Raw genomic sequence first — 15936 nt, forward strand, 5'->3', positions numbered from 1 at the left:
GCGGTCTCTGCTCTCTGTGTAGTTTACGTGGGGTTAGCGGGGTAACAGCCCGCACCGGCCACCACCCTGCCCTTTCCCGGCGTGCCTGTTCCCAGAGGCTTCTCGTACCTCGTGAGGGAATTCTAGAGAAATCTGGGGAGCCGAAATAAAGAGTTTTCCGGCAATTGAAAACCTGTCAGAAACCAACAAATGAGTTGCATTTGCTAAGAGCTTTAATGGCAAGGTAGAAGGGCCATGCTCGGTTTAGGTGAGTCTCCTCCTCCTCCTTCCTCCAAATGTGGGATCTCCAAACCAGGTACGTTTCTTAGGACTGATCCAAAGGGAACAGCATATGTTTTCATTGTTTGCCTCTTCCTTTTCAGAGGTGTTCACGGCCATTTCAATGGCCAGCGCCCGTGGGCTTTGGCAGACGAGTGCATCCTGGACCTGATGGCTGAGCTGGTTGGTAGGTGCGAACTGCAGGGCAAGTCTTTCTTTAGAAGTGAAAGCGAATTTGGTTTCTTGTAAGACTGAAAGCCCTGAAATTATCTAACCAGAATTTAGTTCCTTGCATTCTTTGGTTTTAAAGTAGTTTTTCTGACTGCCTCGTGCAGGGACTAACATTTTATTTCAAGGCTGCAAGTGATTTAAGAGACAAATCTATGCGGTAATATATGAGCATATGCATATCATGAAACTAATTGTGGCAAAGGGTTTCTTGGAGCATCGTAAACCACTTGGTCTAACACGTGAAGCCCTTTTAAAGGGCACTTGGCATTACAGATTCTCAGTCTCTCTCCTAGAAGTGAACCAATGAACTTTCCCCTTTGAAAAATGATTTCTATCTAGACATTTTCCGCTCTTCCTCTTTTCCCCGCCACTAAATCCAGCCTCATATTTGAGAACTGCTTATGTCAATGAAGCAGATAATTGGGGCTGGACCTGCTATTTGTAAGTTCCCATTACCCTGCTGTACCCCTTGAGGAGTCTGCAGTGCTGCAGCACCTCGGCAGTAAATGCATCTGGTTATTCTGGAGATTGAGAAGAAGCCCTGGAGACTTCTCCTGGTGAGTTTGCCAGCCATGAAAGCAGTCGTCTGAGTTGGAATGCAAATTTCCTCTATCGCCTTTTACTCTAACCTGTGTGTAGTTGCTGAAATAATCTTTCACTGGGATTTCCTTCAGAGTTGTTGCTGTCGGAAGGGGGAAGAGAAATGATCCTGGCAGGGTTGCCTATGGACCCTTTTTCTCTCCAACCCTTACAGCCCTTGTCAAGGCTAGGTTAGTAGATTCTAGTGAGATTTGGCCAATATTTCAATTTCGGTGTTGAAGGCAACTGTCAGTACCGACTGTCTGAACTGAACTATCGTGTTCATTTGTGCCTTCACTAAGGAAAAATATTACGGTTAAGTTGACCTACTGTACACTAGATACTGTCTCGTAATTTCTCCTCCAATTATAGACAAGTGTTCAATGAGGAAGTTATAGTTTTTCTCCTTCAAGAGAAGCAAATGGGGTCTGAACAACTGGAAAGAGAGACGCTAAGGAATGTTTCATGAAAGGTTTATTTATATATTTATAAATAAAGTCCGTTCCTGATTTCTTCATAAAGTTTCCAAATAGCTACAATACTGGACATTATTACTGGAGCAGAGCAAATATAAGAAAATATTGTTATGGTTGGTCTATCCATGGTGTAAGCACTAAGGTAACAGAAATATAAGCATGGCTAGACTGGGCATCACTAGGCTAAGCAGAGCGATCCCATCTGCAGAACGAAATAACACCCAAAATGCAGATTGGTTGTTTTAGTTTTAGAAGTTGCTATCATAGTACCTGGTATTGCTCAGGAGGTTAGGAATTTACTTCTCTTGCTTTCATTATGTTCAAGGGCAAGCTCAGGACCTTCATCCGCTACCTAGCATAGAACATAAAGATGTGAGAATATAAAGGGGTGGAGGGTGTTGAAATGCTGAATGTGGCTGATTTTGGGATTTCTCTAGTTTGATCTTTCCTGGCAAGTTGACGTTCTCGTTCTGGTAGGGTGTAACTGGGAAGCTGTGGGCAGGTGGGGAAATGCAACTCGTCACACTACGAGCCCTATGCATACCAAGGGCTTTTCAATTGGAAACCTTGGATTTCATTAACTGGAAGGCGGAGAATTTCTCTTGCATCTCATGAGAGTGGGAGAGCAGTCACGCTACATACTTTCAGGCACCTAAATTAGTAAAGTACCAAGGTAAGACCATTGATGCTCTTCACATAACCAGCAGAGAGAGCCAAGATCCCCTCAACGGGCAGCCTGAAGCACCTGAATTATCATCCTTCCCCGCATCACCTTCTGTGAACGTTTCCTACTGCTCCGTCTGCAAAACGTGGGCCCCCGTGCCCTCCCCGCAGGGTGTCGGGGCAGGCTGGGCGCTGACCTCCTCCCAGTGCCGGCACCGGGGGCGGTTTGGCCTCAGCTTTGGGTTAAGAGTCATTGCAGAAAGCAGCGAGTCAGGCTGGGACTTTTTTTTCCCTTAACCATCTGTCTTGTCGAGGCTGCCAGCTCAGGGTGTATTATAATATTTGTTTAACTAAAAGAAGTATTCTGCATGTAAGGAGAGGGATGTGAGAGCTTTGGTTAAACTTCATCTGTTTGCTTGTCAGTCTCATTATTTTTCTTTCCCAAACTTTATATGGCGCTAGTGCTTTTTTATTAATCACAATGGCCAGACTACATTGAACTTGTTACAGTTTTATTCATTTTAAATGTATATTTCCAAATTTTCTATCAAAATTATGACTGAGGTCACCCTACCATTAACCTACTTTTGTTTTTAAAGTTCTTTGCTGCGAAGTGGTTTCATAGTCCTGTTTTCCTCAGCAGTAAGGGGCATGTCAGCATTATCAGCTTGGATTTTGTTCTCCAGGATTTTTTTGGACTTTGTGTAATTGAACTATAAAATGTGGGTTGGGCTCAGATCTGGCCCTCAGATTTGCATGCTAGCAGGGGTTTATTTATATAATATCTTCATAGCTTTTTTCAGGACCTAGGTGAATGATTCTTAGAACGCAAATGAATTAATGTTTCCCAAAAAATGGACACATTGTGATAGGTCCTGATTTTTAAAATTGTAGGTAATAGTAAAAAGGCTAAGAGAGTAAATACAGGAAAAATGTTACATTAAAATGCTGTCTTCCAATGTGGTATTTACGGTTGAGCACTGTTTTACGGCAAGGTGCAATACCAAGTATGTCCGAATTGAGTGAATTCTGAATTTACCTTTTTTAGTGAATTGAATGTAAGAACACAAACAGAATTTTACCCTGTTTTTTATTCAATATTTAATCTGTTATGGAGGAGGAGGAATTGTCATTTCTCCCTCTAAGTAGTAGTAGTAGTAAGTAAAAATTATTTGGTGGGATTTATTCAGGAATGGACTAAAGACTGTAAAATGTCTTTGTTTAATGGTTTATAGTGCTATAACACCTTGCTTATTAAACGCAGTCACATTTTCTTGTTCAATGAAAGTTACAGTAGTAAATACATTGTGAAATGCAGAACCAAGGTCAATGGAGCCCAAAGCTTTTTTTCTATGCTCACGCTGAGTGGCATAACACGGTGACGGTAATCTCGGCTTCTACTAGACTTTATTAAAACATTACAACCTTGGCAGGATCACCTTCTGATGGAACAAGATTAACTGTGTGGCTGCTGCTGTACAATGTGCTCAGGCAGGTCTCTGTTGAGGGAAGACTGAACGCTTAGCAGATTCGTAGTGACTTTGAGTGATAAGGATTATTTGAAATAACCAAACTGTTTTCAGAATTGGGGCCCTTAGCCTTTTTTCAATCATTTTTACAAAATGCTTTTTACTTACTCTGGTGAGGGTCAGACTCCCACTGCAGTCAGGGAGGAGGAGGATGGCAGTGTCTGCCTAACGCAATCATAATTGTCTCTGAAGTTGTACTTTGCAAATGCTGCTTCCTTTTATTAAAGGGGAGATTTATCAAGCAGAACATACAGGTTTCAGCCTGTCCTGGAGATATGGTATAAAGTTAGGAAATAAAGAAAGCAAACATAATTTTGTCTCCTGTGTGCTGGGTCTTTGAATATTGTAATAGGTTAATTGGATCATAGAAAGGTTGTTTTCTGAAACGCAGTGCAGGTTATAAAGGATAACAGTTTTCCAATGACACGGATGAGGTTTGTTTTGTGGGCATGAAATTCAATAATGGAAAGCTTTTAATAAATATATAATTTACAGAAGACCAAGACTTACATGACAAATGTAGTGTCATATTTAATTTGGGATGCTAGCATGCAGCTAAAAGTGATCTAGAGATTAACCATTTGTTTCATATGGAAACGGTACAGCAGGCAGAGGATTGCTTGTGCAGAATTTGCTGCGAAAGCCACAGATTTCGTGGAAGGAGCAGAGGAGAAATAAGAACAATACCATTTCTTGATGCTATCCCTTTTTTTCAGCCTCAAGAGTTCCATAGAAATATTAAGACTGCAAATAATACTGTTTTGAGCTGCAATCACTCTCTCTAGCTGTCTTCTGTATCTGCAATAGAACAGCCACAAGGTGACCTCTTTCAGCAGCATGGAGCCTGCAGATGCAATGCTGTCAGAGGGAAGAAAAGAAAGAAAAGGAGAGGAGTTTAAGTGAGGAAAAGAGCTTATCTTTCCCTATGAAGAACTAAGTCTGCTTATATTTCTTCCCACAAACTTGATGATGTTCCTGGTGTCTGAAGGAGGGAACTTACTCGTGGCATCTCTTTTTCCTCCCGGTTCATCCCCTGGACGGGTCCTCCGGAGTCACTGACAGCTGTTGACAGATCTTTCTGTCCAATACTTGGAGATTTCAGCAACACAAAGAAAGGCCCTTGAATACTTCAGTCAGAACGGTTCTTGGCTTTTCCTGTGGTGGCAGAAGCTGAGGCCTGCTTGGCAAGGATTTATGAATAAACCCTTCTTAATTATAGATGTCCATGTTATTTGGCTATATCCACTCGTGTTGAGTTCAACCCACGGTTACGTCTTTTTTCCTAGGCTGGCAAAGTAATAACACCCTGATCCTAAACTCTTTGGGATCTGGTGGGAGTATCTTGGTGCTCTTGCTGCCTTTCCCCATGTTGGTTGGGACCTTGGGTGCCCTCCAAGGCAGGGACAGGAGAAACCCAGGATTCACCTCTCTGTTTCTTGTGGCTCCCCTTACCCTTTTTACCCCAACATCATGTTTTCCTTTCCTCTTTATCGATCCCAGTCGAAGCTGTTGCCCTCCCCGCCTGCTTACACTTGTCTTCATCCCTCCCTGTCTGCAACCTCTTTCCACCTTTGGCGATCTCCACCGCCAAGGCGATGACTGGGACAAGGCGCACGAGGGCATCTTCCAGCTTCGAAGCACTGATTTGCGTCAAAGGTGAATTACTGCTTTTCAGCAAAAGACATCAGGCAAAATGGAAAGAAACAGGAATTGATTTTCTCCATATCTCGGTGGCGCCCTGCCCGACGCGCGGTCCCTCGTCCTGCCTGAAACCTTTCACCAGTGGTTGATAAGGGTTCGAGAATTTGTTACTAAATACTTGGTAATGACAATTAGTTGTTCCTCCATTAGCTTTGCCCATGATTAGCTGTAGCCAAAAGGCATCTGTTATTAGCCTCCTTGGAGCTATGTGGGTACGGCTTCCTGCTAACTTGCTACATTAATAATGGTCTGTTATATTCAATAGGCCAATTTTGCTCGGGTTTTTTTATTAGGGATGAGATTTAGCTTGACATTACAGTAACCACTTACAATAGATGATTGTCTCAATGTGTTTTCTGACTTGCTTTGTATATAAACTTATGACAAAAATAAGCCTGCAAGTCTTGCTTTACGTATGGTCTTCTGACCTGATTTTTGTCTGAGGTATTAATGATAATAAATCCACTGGTGGTTTGCCGGGAAATGGAAATACTTCATTGGTTTTTGTTTTCTGTGGCTGACCTGAAAAAATAAATATTTTCCTGCCAGTGTGGTGTAGTGAGTCAGACAAGAAATCTTTTTACTTCACTGTGATGACACCTCAAACGTTTGTTTACTTTCCAGCCTTTGGAGAGACACTGACTGAAAACATACTTTTGCTTTCTCAACACTGCACTAGATTTCTCTGAAACTATAAAGAAAACCCCAACCAGTTTTTTTTTTCTTTTTATCATTTCAGGGGCCCAAAGACATGAAGTAGCCTTAATGAATGGGCTAACGGTTAACTTGCACCTCCAGATGGTATGTCTTTACGATGTATATTTGATGTTGTGTTGACAAGTATTTTTTTCCTTTATTTGTGAATGTAAGCAAAATGTTTTCTGAGGACCTCACAAGGATGGAACGGGATGATAGCCTAACTTCTCTTAAACCTTGGCAGTTGTATCTTGAACGATGCTTTGGCTTGTGCAACACCTGGCTCCACTTAATTTTAAGCTGAAAACCTGCACAGAGAGATATTTTCCAAGGACTCTGTAGGGGAACTTTGAGCTGTTCTCGTATGTGCTGCATGTCAATCCTAAGACAGGAGACCTTATTATTTAAGAAACATTTACAAATAACTGGTCAAATTTGAATTCCACACCAAATTTCAAAGTTTAAGAAAAAAGAGCTCAACTGTGAGCAAGACAAAGCTGTAATTTCAGTCAGACTTAAAATGCAGTTGCATACAAGAGTTGGCATTCTGAGTTCTGCTGTTTTATATATGCCTAAAATGTGATACAGCATCTGACTTTGCTTTTTATGAAATAGTGGCCATAAATGTGGTTTCCTTACGTGCAGGTGTCTCTGTGGCTGCATACAGCCTGTCTCTGGTTCTCCAGTATTTCTAAAGATTTGGTTCAACGGAATGAAGACGTGCAGTTTCACTTTGTGTGGTTAACACAAAAAAGAAGTCTTCTCCTAGTCCCCTCAGCATGGTGGCAAGTCCAACTTGCCTCCACGCGAGGAACTGAGAAGGAAAGGCCGTTCAGGCGCTGAGATGAGGTCTTTGCAGAAGGCTTAGTCCTTTCGTCAGGTTTGTTTCAGAGGAGGGGATGATCTGATAGCTAACGTTTTAGGGCAGGAGTGGAAATCCAATTCCTTTGCACTGTTTGCTACTCTTCAGCCGCTGCTTTTGCTTGCAGGATGGAGCTGGGTGAAATCCCAGCTTCCCTGGCTGCAGTCAAAGCTTTGCCATCGATTCCTGTAACTGCAGGTTTTCACTGCTGGACTTCTGCGGCCTTTTGTTATGGATATATGAAATACAGTACGATAACGATTTCCTACTTTGATAAATGTTATGCGGACGAAGAAATATTTGTAATTTCTGGGGGATTCTCTGTAGTCTGCATTAAAGTAAAGCAGCCTTTATTAAGTTACATACTGGGAGAATCTGTCTCATCTCTGCTTAGATACATTTCAACATATCCTTTTTGGTTTTTGTTCTTAACAGCTATCTTTCTTTAAGCCTACTCCGAGACGCTATAAAATTCTTCTAGAAGCCAGAGCCTTTCCCTCTGACCATGTAAGAAATTAATATTTCACCATATTTGTATTATTAATCATATTTTTCCAAAGAATATCAGTAGCCTGATTTGAATATTTATTAGCTCATCTTGTCCAAGTAACATTACAATAAAAAAATCTGTCAGAAGCTTTTGAGCTCAGCATATTTTACAGATTGTAGCTTTATTCCTTTTGTTCAAATAAAAAATGTTACAAGAGGAAAAGATTGAATGAGTACATTGATTTATTAGTCTTTTTAAAGACATTGAGCAAACTACTGGCCTAAATCAACTGAAGTTGTAAATGTTTTATTAATTCTTGTTGCTGTTTTACTTTATGAAACCAAATCAATACAAACTCACAACATTAACACTTATATATCCCCAGACAGAGATGGAAATGTTTGTTCTTAGCACTTTAGATTACTAGTTCAAACATAATTTGTCTGCTATAAAATAGGAGACAATAGCCCGTGCATCACAGCTCAGAGAAAATTAATCTTTGGGTTTGTGGCCCGCTGCTACTTTATCATCAACTCCGTAAACTCATGGAAATTGATAACAAATTTGATCTCTAAGGTGGGATAAAAATGATTCAAGCTACTAACAGGTTTATTTGTAATGAAGATGGCGTCACAGATGTATAAACCTCAAATTGCCTTTATTCTATGTTCATATTAATCCCACGTTTGTTCCAGGTGCACTTGTGCATTTGGACTCCATCATCTTAAGTTTCTACGGCACTTCGGTAATAACCTGTGCAACTGCCGTCACTTCAGTTCCTGTCATGTAATTTTAAACTATTTTATCCTATTATTTGATGATTTTTATGCTATCTCCGGAACCATTATTTATTGATAAAATCAGTGGGTAGGATTTTCAAAATAGCCTGCAAGTTTAGAGCTCTCATTTCCTCCCAGCTGTGCAGCAAATCGAAGACGTGCGAATAGCGTGGGACAGCGTGTATGTGCTGGTCAAACCTCGTTTGCGTTGACAGCAGCGTATATGTGACAGCCCGGGATTTAGCACGTGCTACCAAGCAAAGTGGGTACCCAGGGCCCCTGGGGAGGCAATATTCAGTCTTTCCGTAGCTGTTATCCATGCAGGCTTTGCTTGCTGGCATGTGGTAAAGCACATCCTCCACCACATTTCCACCCTCATCCTCCTCCGCAAACTTATCCCGTAGGATTTAGGCTTTGACTTTATCCTTACTGTCTGATGATGATGCGAATTAAATTCTGATCTTTTTCAAACCAAAGGAAATACAGATTTTTTTCGGTGAAGTTGGATTAGGTTTTCAAGTGTTAATTTTAGTGAGAGGCAGGCATCTGCATCCGTTCTCTGAAGTTCTGACGTGTTTTTCTTTTAGTTGTTTTATCATGTAATTGCGCTAACGTGTTCTGCATGGAAATCTCTTCCAGTATGCTGTTGAGTCCCAACTTCAACTTCATGGACTTGATGTGAAGAAATGCATGCTCATGATGCAGCCACGGGAGGTTGGTGAGAAATATGTCAGTTCTGCTTGCTATTGCTAAGGGCAGAAACATATTTCATACGAGACTAGTTATACATTCTCAAATATTCTAGTGTCTGCCTGCAGAAGTTATAATCTATTTCTACTAATACTTTTAGATAAAATATATGAATCGTGTATTCTGATTCTGTGTATATTTTTTGGTATTAACCCCCATTTTATAATTGTCTGGTTCAACTAGTGCATTTGCCTTATAGAACAAAAAAAATGTTATTTTCTCTATTTTTCCTGTTTGCAAACCCTAACAGCATCCTGAGAAAAACTGCAAAATATAGTAGCTCATTGAGAAACCCCAATGTCCTTTTAATGTCCTAAGGTGAAAGATTGCCATAACATGAACAGTAGCAGCCTGTGCATCAGCACAGACTAAGGGAAAGGTCTGCTTTGAGTAATATGCAATTCAGATTAATTTGTAAGACTGCCTTGCTTCAGTTTTGCAGCATTAAGAACTTTGCCACCTAACTATAAACTGATGGTGACCTTTTGCTTCTGAAATCTGAGTCATCTTGCGAGTAAAGAGCCCACTCCTGAATGCTTGATAGATTTGCAAAGATTGTTGAGATAATAACGGTTACTTGCAATTCAACAATCTTGTCCGAGCTCTTTTCAGTAACAAGTCTAATTTAATTCTAGGTTTTCACTGCCTAATTGATCCCTAGGTGGTGGTATGTTTTACATGATCCCTTGCTAGGAAGATGGGAGGAGGATGGGACAGTAATTTTCCTATAAAGAATCAAGAATGAGGCAGGTTTGTTTGGTTGAAATTCCTCTATATTTAATGACCCCAGGTTTGGGGATTTTTGTACTTTTGATGATGTGAGACTTATTGTTTTTGAAATATAAATATGGCAGGGTTATAATAGCTTCCTGTGGGATACAAAGTTTATTAGAAAAGTAGAGAGTGAAACTGATAGACAACTTTCAAGTCTTGTGGGTGTCACAAATTTCAGCTGTCATAAAAAATCATTATATATGCTGTTTGCACCAGGCTTTTTTTACTGTAAATTAAAACTGTCTGAGATATTAAGGAGTATGAAGCATGCTAAAATATGAAGTGAATAGTCTTTTTATAACTGGCACCTTCAAGATAAGTTTGCTAATTTTTTTTTTATTTTTTTTTTGAGGTAACTTACTGATAGGCTACTTCATAGCACTACCTTTGTATATCATTACCATGCTAAGGATTTGCTTTTGATCTCCTTATGCAAGCAGCGTGGCTTGCGGTAAAATATAGATTATGAAATAAGAAATGACAGTTTCATTACTGCCAGAGTTGATGTAAAATGTGTGCTTTAACTTTGTTTTAGGGGGAGGAGACCTTGAGGACTGAAGATATCCTTGCTGTAATTGAGAAGAAAGGGGACTCTATTGCTGTCATTCTGTTCAGTGGGGTGCAGTACTACACGGGACAGTTGTTTGACATCCCCAGAATAACAAAGGCTGGCCAAAAAAAGGTAGGATTTCTCCAGACCTCTCCTTTTAACGCCAATTTTAGATCAATTTTCCTTGTGAAATATTTTTAATTTCTACTTTTTGTGGAACAAAACAAAGCACATGTGGAAACCTGTAGGGCTCTGATAAAAAGTAAGAGCAGTCTGTGCCCAGATCCCTTAGAGGCTGTGTGCTGCATGAAGAAATAGCCTTGTGAGAGCAATCTTGCAGGTGTGACTTAAACTATACGGAGAGGAAATTCATGACTATTAACTTCTACAGGGCTTTTCTTGAAGGATAGAATTTCAAGAGGTTCAGTGGAGAAGGAGGAGGAGATAATCACAGCACTAATCTCTCTTTAAAAGTTACTTTGCATTAGATTTCTGCTTTTTTTGGCAGACTTTCATGATTTTCCTCCTTTCCCACAGCCATGCTGTGGCAGTTTTGGCCCCCAGCGAGCAGGGAGGTGAGCTCCCCGTGGAGCCAGCAGTGTTCAGACTCAGCTGGTCAGTTTTCCAGAGACAGGCACAATGTGGAGCACATCAACGTCGCAAGATGACTGTATTTTAGCAATGACTCAGCCTTCAGAGCTTGCAGGCAGCGCGCTCTGTGGACATAGCTTTAAACCTTCTTTAACCATCATCTCAATTGCCTTAGGAATCCAGGAGAAAATAGTTTTTAATTAAGTCCTCTTATCAACAGGAGGTCACCAGACTTTCTGTAGGGGCAGTCTTTTACTGGATGTACCTTATCTCATATAAGATTAAACCACTCAAGCATCAGCTTATTTAGGATCACTGGATTTTGGCAAACCACCTATTTGATGTTTTAACTCTCTGGAGAGGTTCCTGGCTCACAACAGGCTATATACATCTTCTGTTGCTGTAGGTTTGGCAATGGAAATTTTTTCTGGAGGTCAGGGAGTAAGTTACGCTGCTGGAAAGTGATGGTAAAGTCTCCCCTGGGAGAGCTGAGCAGGTGTGAGAGCCCCTGGGATATAAAAAAAGGAATGTTCTCACAGAGCAGCGCCTGGTGACAAAATTGGTCCTGAACACAGCACAAAACAAGACTGACTTCTGACATGGATGCAGAAACCCAAGGAAAAAAGAAATGGGGAGAGTGAGCTGGAGAGGGGAATGGGTCTGTGTACTAGCAACATGCAGCTCTAAAAGCAACACCTTTGTTGGAGGGTCTTCCGGTACTTTGCCGACCACAAATAATCAAAAGGCTACGCTGAAACGTTTGAAAGGGAAGATAGGTTATTAATAGGATGATGCCACCCCCTGTTCTACTCGTTCTCACTCCTGGTGGCGGCAAAGCTTTTGTTCAGCTGCCAACGCCTACGTGCCTACAGTGCTTCTTCCCCGAAATCTGCTCTGCGGTGTGTCTGAAAGGTGTCTGAGAGAAATCTTTCTTCTTTACGGTAAATATGAACGACCTGAGAAAAGCCTATCGCCTTACCGCCTCTCTAAAGATGCTCTCTGGACTGTGGGACACATGCTTGGATGAGTGGAAGTGATGCAGTTTCGCTGAAAGCTATAAACCACCCCGAAGTGGCTGACAACCTGTGTTCTGGGGAAAAGCAGTCACAGATAGTTCATAATATGGAGCGAAAATGGATTTGATGTTTATATTATCTGAAGAGATAACCAGGACTTGGTGGAGACAGCTTAAAATTTCTATAAAGTAGTGCAAATAATAATATTAACACACGGGTATGTGCTTCCACATGGATATACACAAACACTACACATTTATAGAGAGGCTGTATTGTGTTACTGAAGAGGAGAAGAATTTCTGACAGCAGTTCAGTACTCCAGCAGGCACAGAGAGATGTCAAAGGCCTGTTTCCACCTGCATGCATGTTAGAAACGCTGTAATGTAGAAGTAAATCTCTTCTTCCAGAGATTTTTGAAAAGGGGAGGAAAAAAAGGTGAAATTTAATTACCAACCTTTTTGTGGTTAGAGTATGTAGGACTGGGATCTAGGTAGATTCGTGACTTAAAATGTCATTAATGTATTTAAAAAGAAAAAATAATTCAGCCTGAAGAACTTCTTGAGTACTCATAAGGCTTGAAAAGCATCAGCCAGTCCTAGTTTTATTTCCCTACTGTCAGATACACTCAGCTCAACGACCTTATGGATTCTGCCCCCTGGGTTAAGGGATGTTTATATGTTTATGCAAACCACTATGTAACATACTGTTACACCACACTTAAACATCCACACGTGGCAAATATTTACTTGAACAGCTACGAAATCAGCGATTCATGAAGAGTTTTCTGTCTTAATATTGGTAGGAGATAGTCCTCTATACTGCTGCTTCTCTTAGACTCAGAGCTTCTGGTTACCAAAAAGCCCAAAATGTTGGATCTTCAAAAGCGATTGGCTCCTCTCCTCTTTTCCCAGGTCAGAGCTGATGTTGGGAGCTGCCGTTGGGTTAGAGGAGGACAAGAAAACGGCTGAGCCAGAATCATTAGCATCTATATAATGTGTATGGGCTTAATTTCTATTTGGTGACATCCAACCTGTCCCTGTCCCCAGGCTGACAAGCTTTCAGAACAGTAGGTGTGTGGACTTAAAACCACGTCTCCTTCAAGAGCTTTTGGACCTGATAAAACCAGCAGTGGTTAGAACGTTTGTCTTATACGTGGCATGTTATCACAGAAAGGCTGGAAGTCCTTTAAAATGTATATTAAAAGAGGATAAGCCTGAGAAGTCGTGTTGATAGCAAAAATGCAAGGCTCCCCTTCCTGGTGGTGAAGGATCCCATGCTCATGAACAGAAAATAGGTTGGGGAGAGCTGACAAGCAAGAAAGTCAGAAGGGGAAAATACGAGGTGGAGGTGTCATTTGAGGAGGAAAAAAAACCAAAAAAATCACTTGTCAGCCAGTGTAGCAGAGAGAAAAGCTCTACACAGATGGTCTTAACAATTCTTTTAATGTACAATTGAAATAAAATCCTGCAGTGTTGTACGCTATCAGGGCTTGGCTAGAAATTTCAGCTGTGAGCTCAGGAGGTCTGGAAAATGTCCTAGGATTCTCGAGGTCAATCATTTATGAATTAAGTTACTGATTTCCTTTTACATTTTTTAAGCCAATTTCCTAAGTTCTCTACGTACGTTAAGATTCCTCCCAGAGTGAAGGCTCTGCACATAGACAGCTTCATTAAGTCATTAAATATTAAATGAACTAAATTAAGCTTGAAAAATTACCTCAGGCTATTTTTCCATCTTGGGTCTCTCAGATAAATCAAAATTACTACGTATTGTGCAAGAGACTCATCGGCAAGCTGAAGAGGATGTAACAGTCTTCCTTGTTTCATACTTTTGTGCGTGGTCTAGAGGATGGAGGGGGTTGAGTGGTTTTATTCTTCCAGAAGTGAAGAAATGGCTGACTTCTAGGAGACGCTAGCTTTCAAATACAATTTTCATTTCATAAGTTATATTGTACTTTCCACTGACTCTGTACCGTATGTAAAGTATTTTAATCTCTTGAGTCCCAGTAGGAAGAGCTTTAAGGTCCTTCATCTTCATTTCTTTTCCTGTCTCTCTTTCTAAATGTCCCAGCTTTGCCGGTGTGAAGCTGTCATTTCTCTCCCTCTCTCCAAATGTCATTGTCCATGCTGAGTTGTTACCTGCTGGTTATCAGCAGCTACCCAGACACTTTGCAGAAATGACTTTTAGATGTTAGAATAAAACGGAAGAGGCAGGGGAGAGCACATGTCCTCTTCTTCACCCAGAGCAGATGGAGAGCTCTCTCTTCCCCCTAGTCTGGGGAAGCGACGTTCCCACGCAACCCTTATTCCGCGTGGCTTGTACAGGGAGAGCTGTTTCAGTTTGTTTTACTTTTACCGTGCAATCTGTGTGGCTAAACATTTGCTGTTTGTGCGATTCGAGTGCCAGACGCCTCCCGGGGAAAGCAAACCAGTACCACCCATCTTGCAGATGACAACTTGAACAAAATGGTACGAGTGGGTGTTTCTGAGACAATGTGGGAAACCTGCCAGTGCTGAACCCAGATTTTTAGCCTGTGCCTCGTTAGTAAGTTAAATACTGCCCAGTAAGATTCACCAACCAGTTTCGAAGTGTTGGGGAGCAGTTAAAGCAGTTCAGGAGTACGGCTCACGGGTGGCCGTCCTGTTTGAGGGCTACGAGTGCACGGTGCCGGTGCAAGCCCATCTCTGCCAGCCAGTGTCGGTGTCCAGGAAAGTTTATGAACGCTGAGATTACAGGTACACGTGTGACTGTGGAGCCTCATTATAGTACCGTGACTGTGAAGGCATCCAACCTGCAGGGGTCCTAAGAAGTCTCGTCCTACCTCCCACCTACTATATTGTCCTGATTTGTTATCTTATGCTTGAACATATTCTTTTATAGAGTTTATCACTTACTGTCAGGGAAAGGACAACTGATTTCAACACAAGACTTACCGTAGAATTAAAATTCTTTTGGGCTTTTTTTTTTTTTTTAATGAGCAACTACTGTTTGCTTGTTTGTTTTAATTTTGTTAACGTACTGCTAGATACATACTTTCCACAAGACTCTCAGCATATTGTGTTATATTCCTGGTTTCCACTGCAATGAATGAATGTCTCACAGCAATTCTTCAAAAAAGTTTGTGTGGGACACGTACAAAGGGATACCTGTAAATGTTAAAGTCCAGTCAACTGATGTTTTGAAGTTAATGCCTTAAAACCCTATAAAAACCTTCTCATTCAATAGCAGATTGGCCTTAGTTTGCTGTAGCTTATATTTCTCTGAACCAAGGCCATTTTGTCTCTGAATGAGAGCATTCCCATGAGCATTCAGTGTGCTTCAGCTCCCCTGCGTTAGCTTCGCTATTTCAGTTGATTTGTCTTACCTCACTTCTGCGTGTCCCTGTGAAGACAAGCCACCAAGGGTGTGAAGGCTAGGCTATTTATTAGAACTTTGATTCCAATCTTTAGATCAAGCAAACACAATGGCAGTGAGTTTTCTTCACATCCTCTTGGAGCGACTTCTCAAGCTGGGAACTTCACCAATGCCTCCATTAGAATTAGCGTGCCATGTCTTAAAATGCTGCCTCATTCAAATTGTTATCTAGCTGATACAGAAGATTAAATATACCAAAGTACTGCTTAAATAATTTAGCTAAGGCTCCCTTTGTGCAAGACACGGCAAGAGATTCTTAAAAAAATCCTTTGTTTTATTATTGGACGTTGATTTTTCTGAAGCCTGTGCTCTCACTCTTGTTCCTACCATGCTGCTTGCAAGCAGGCTGTTTGTGTTTTAAAAACAAAATAGCATTTAATTTGCAGTCCAGGCACAAAAGGCAGTTTTACTTCTCGGCGCTTAAATAAATAGCAGCGCGTGGAAGAACTTTTTAGTTTAAAAATGCTGCCATCCAGTGGTCATTTTGTGTGTAAACCTGCTGCTTTCAATCTATACAACTGTGGTCCTTATATGCTCCCCGCCCCCCCCCCCCCCCCCAGTGCCCTATGCAAATCGT

General features: G+C 41.2%; 1 protein-coding gene across 4 annotated transcripts in view; it reads left to right on the forward strand.

Moving 5' to 3' along the window:
* Nucleotides 1–15936, forward strand: part of KYNU (kynureninase) — a 58664-nt gene that overhangs the window by 17355 nt on the left and 25373 nt on the right. For all 4 annotated transcript variants that reach the window (XM_049798540.1, XM_049798530.1, XM_049798524.1 and 1 more), the window contains 5 exons: nucleotides 363–445; nucleotides 6177–6238; nucleotides 7431–7502; nucleotides 8904–8978; nucleotides 10324–10470. In XM_049798540.1, the coding sequence (XP_049654497.1) occupies nucleotides 363–445; nucleotides 6177–6238; nucleotides 7431–7502; nucleotides 8904–8978; nucleotides 10324–10470 (439 nt within the window). The remainder of the gene's footprint in view (nucleotides 1–362; nucleotides 446–6176; nucleotides 6239–7430; nucleotides 7503–8903; nucleotides 8979–10323; nucleotides 10471–15936) is intronic.

The sequence above is a fragment of the Accipiter gentilis genome, chromosome 1 (genome assembly GCF_929443795.1).
Source record: "Accipiter gentilis chromosome 1, bAccGen1.1, whole genome shotgun sequence".
Taxonomy (NCBI): domain Eukaryota; kingdom Metazoa; phylum Chordata; class Aves; order Accipitriformes; family Accipitridae; genus Astur; species Astur gentilis.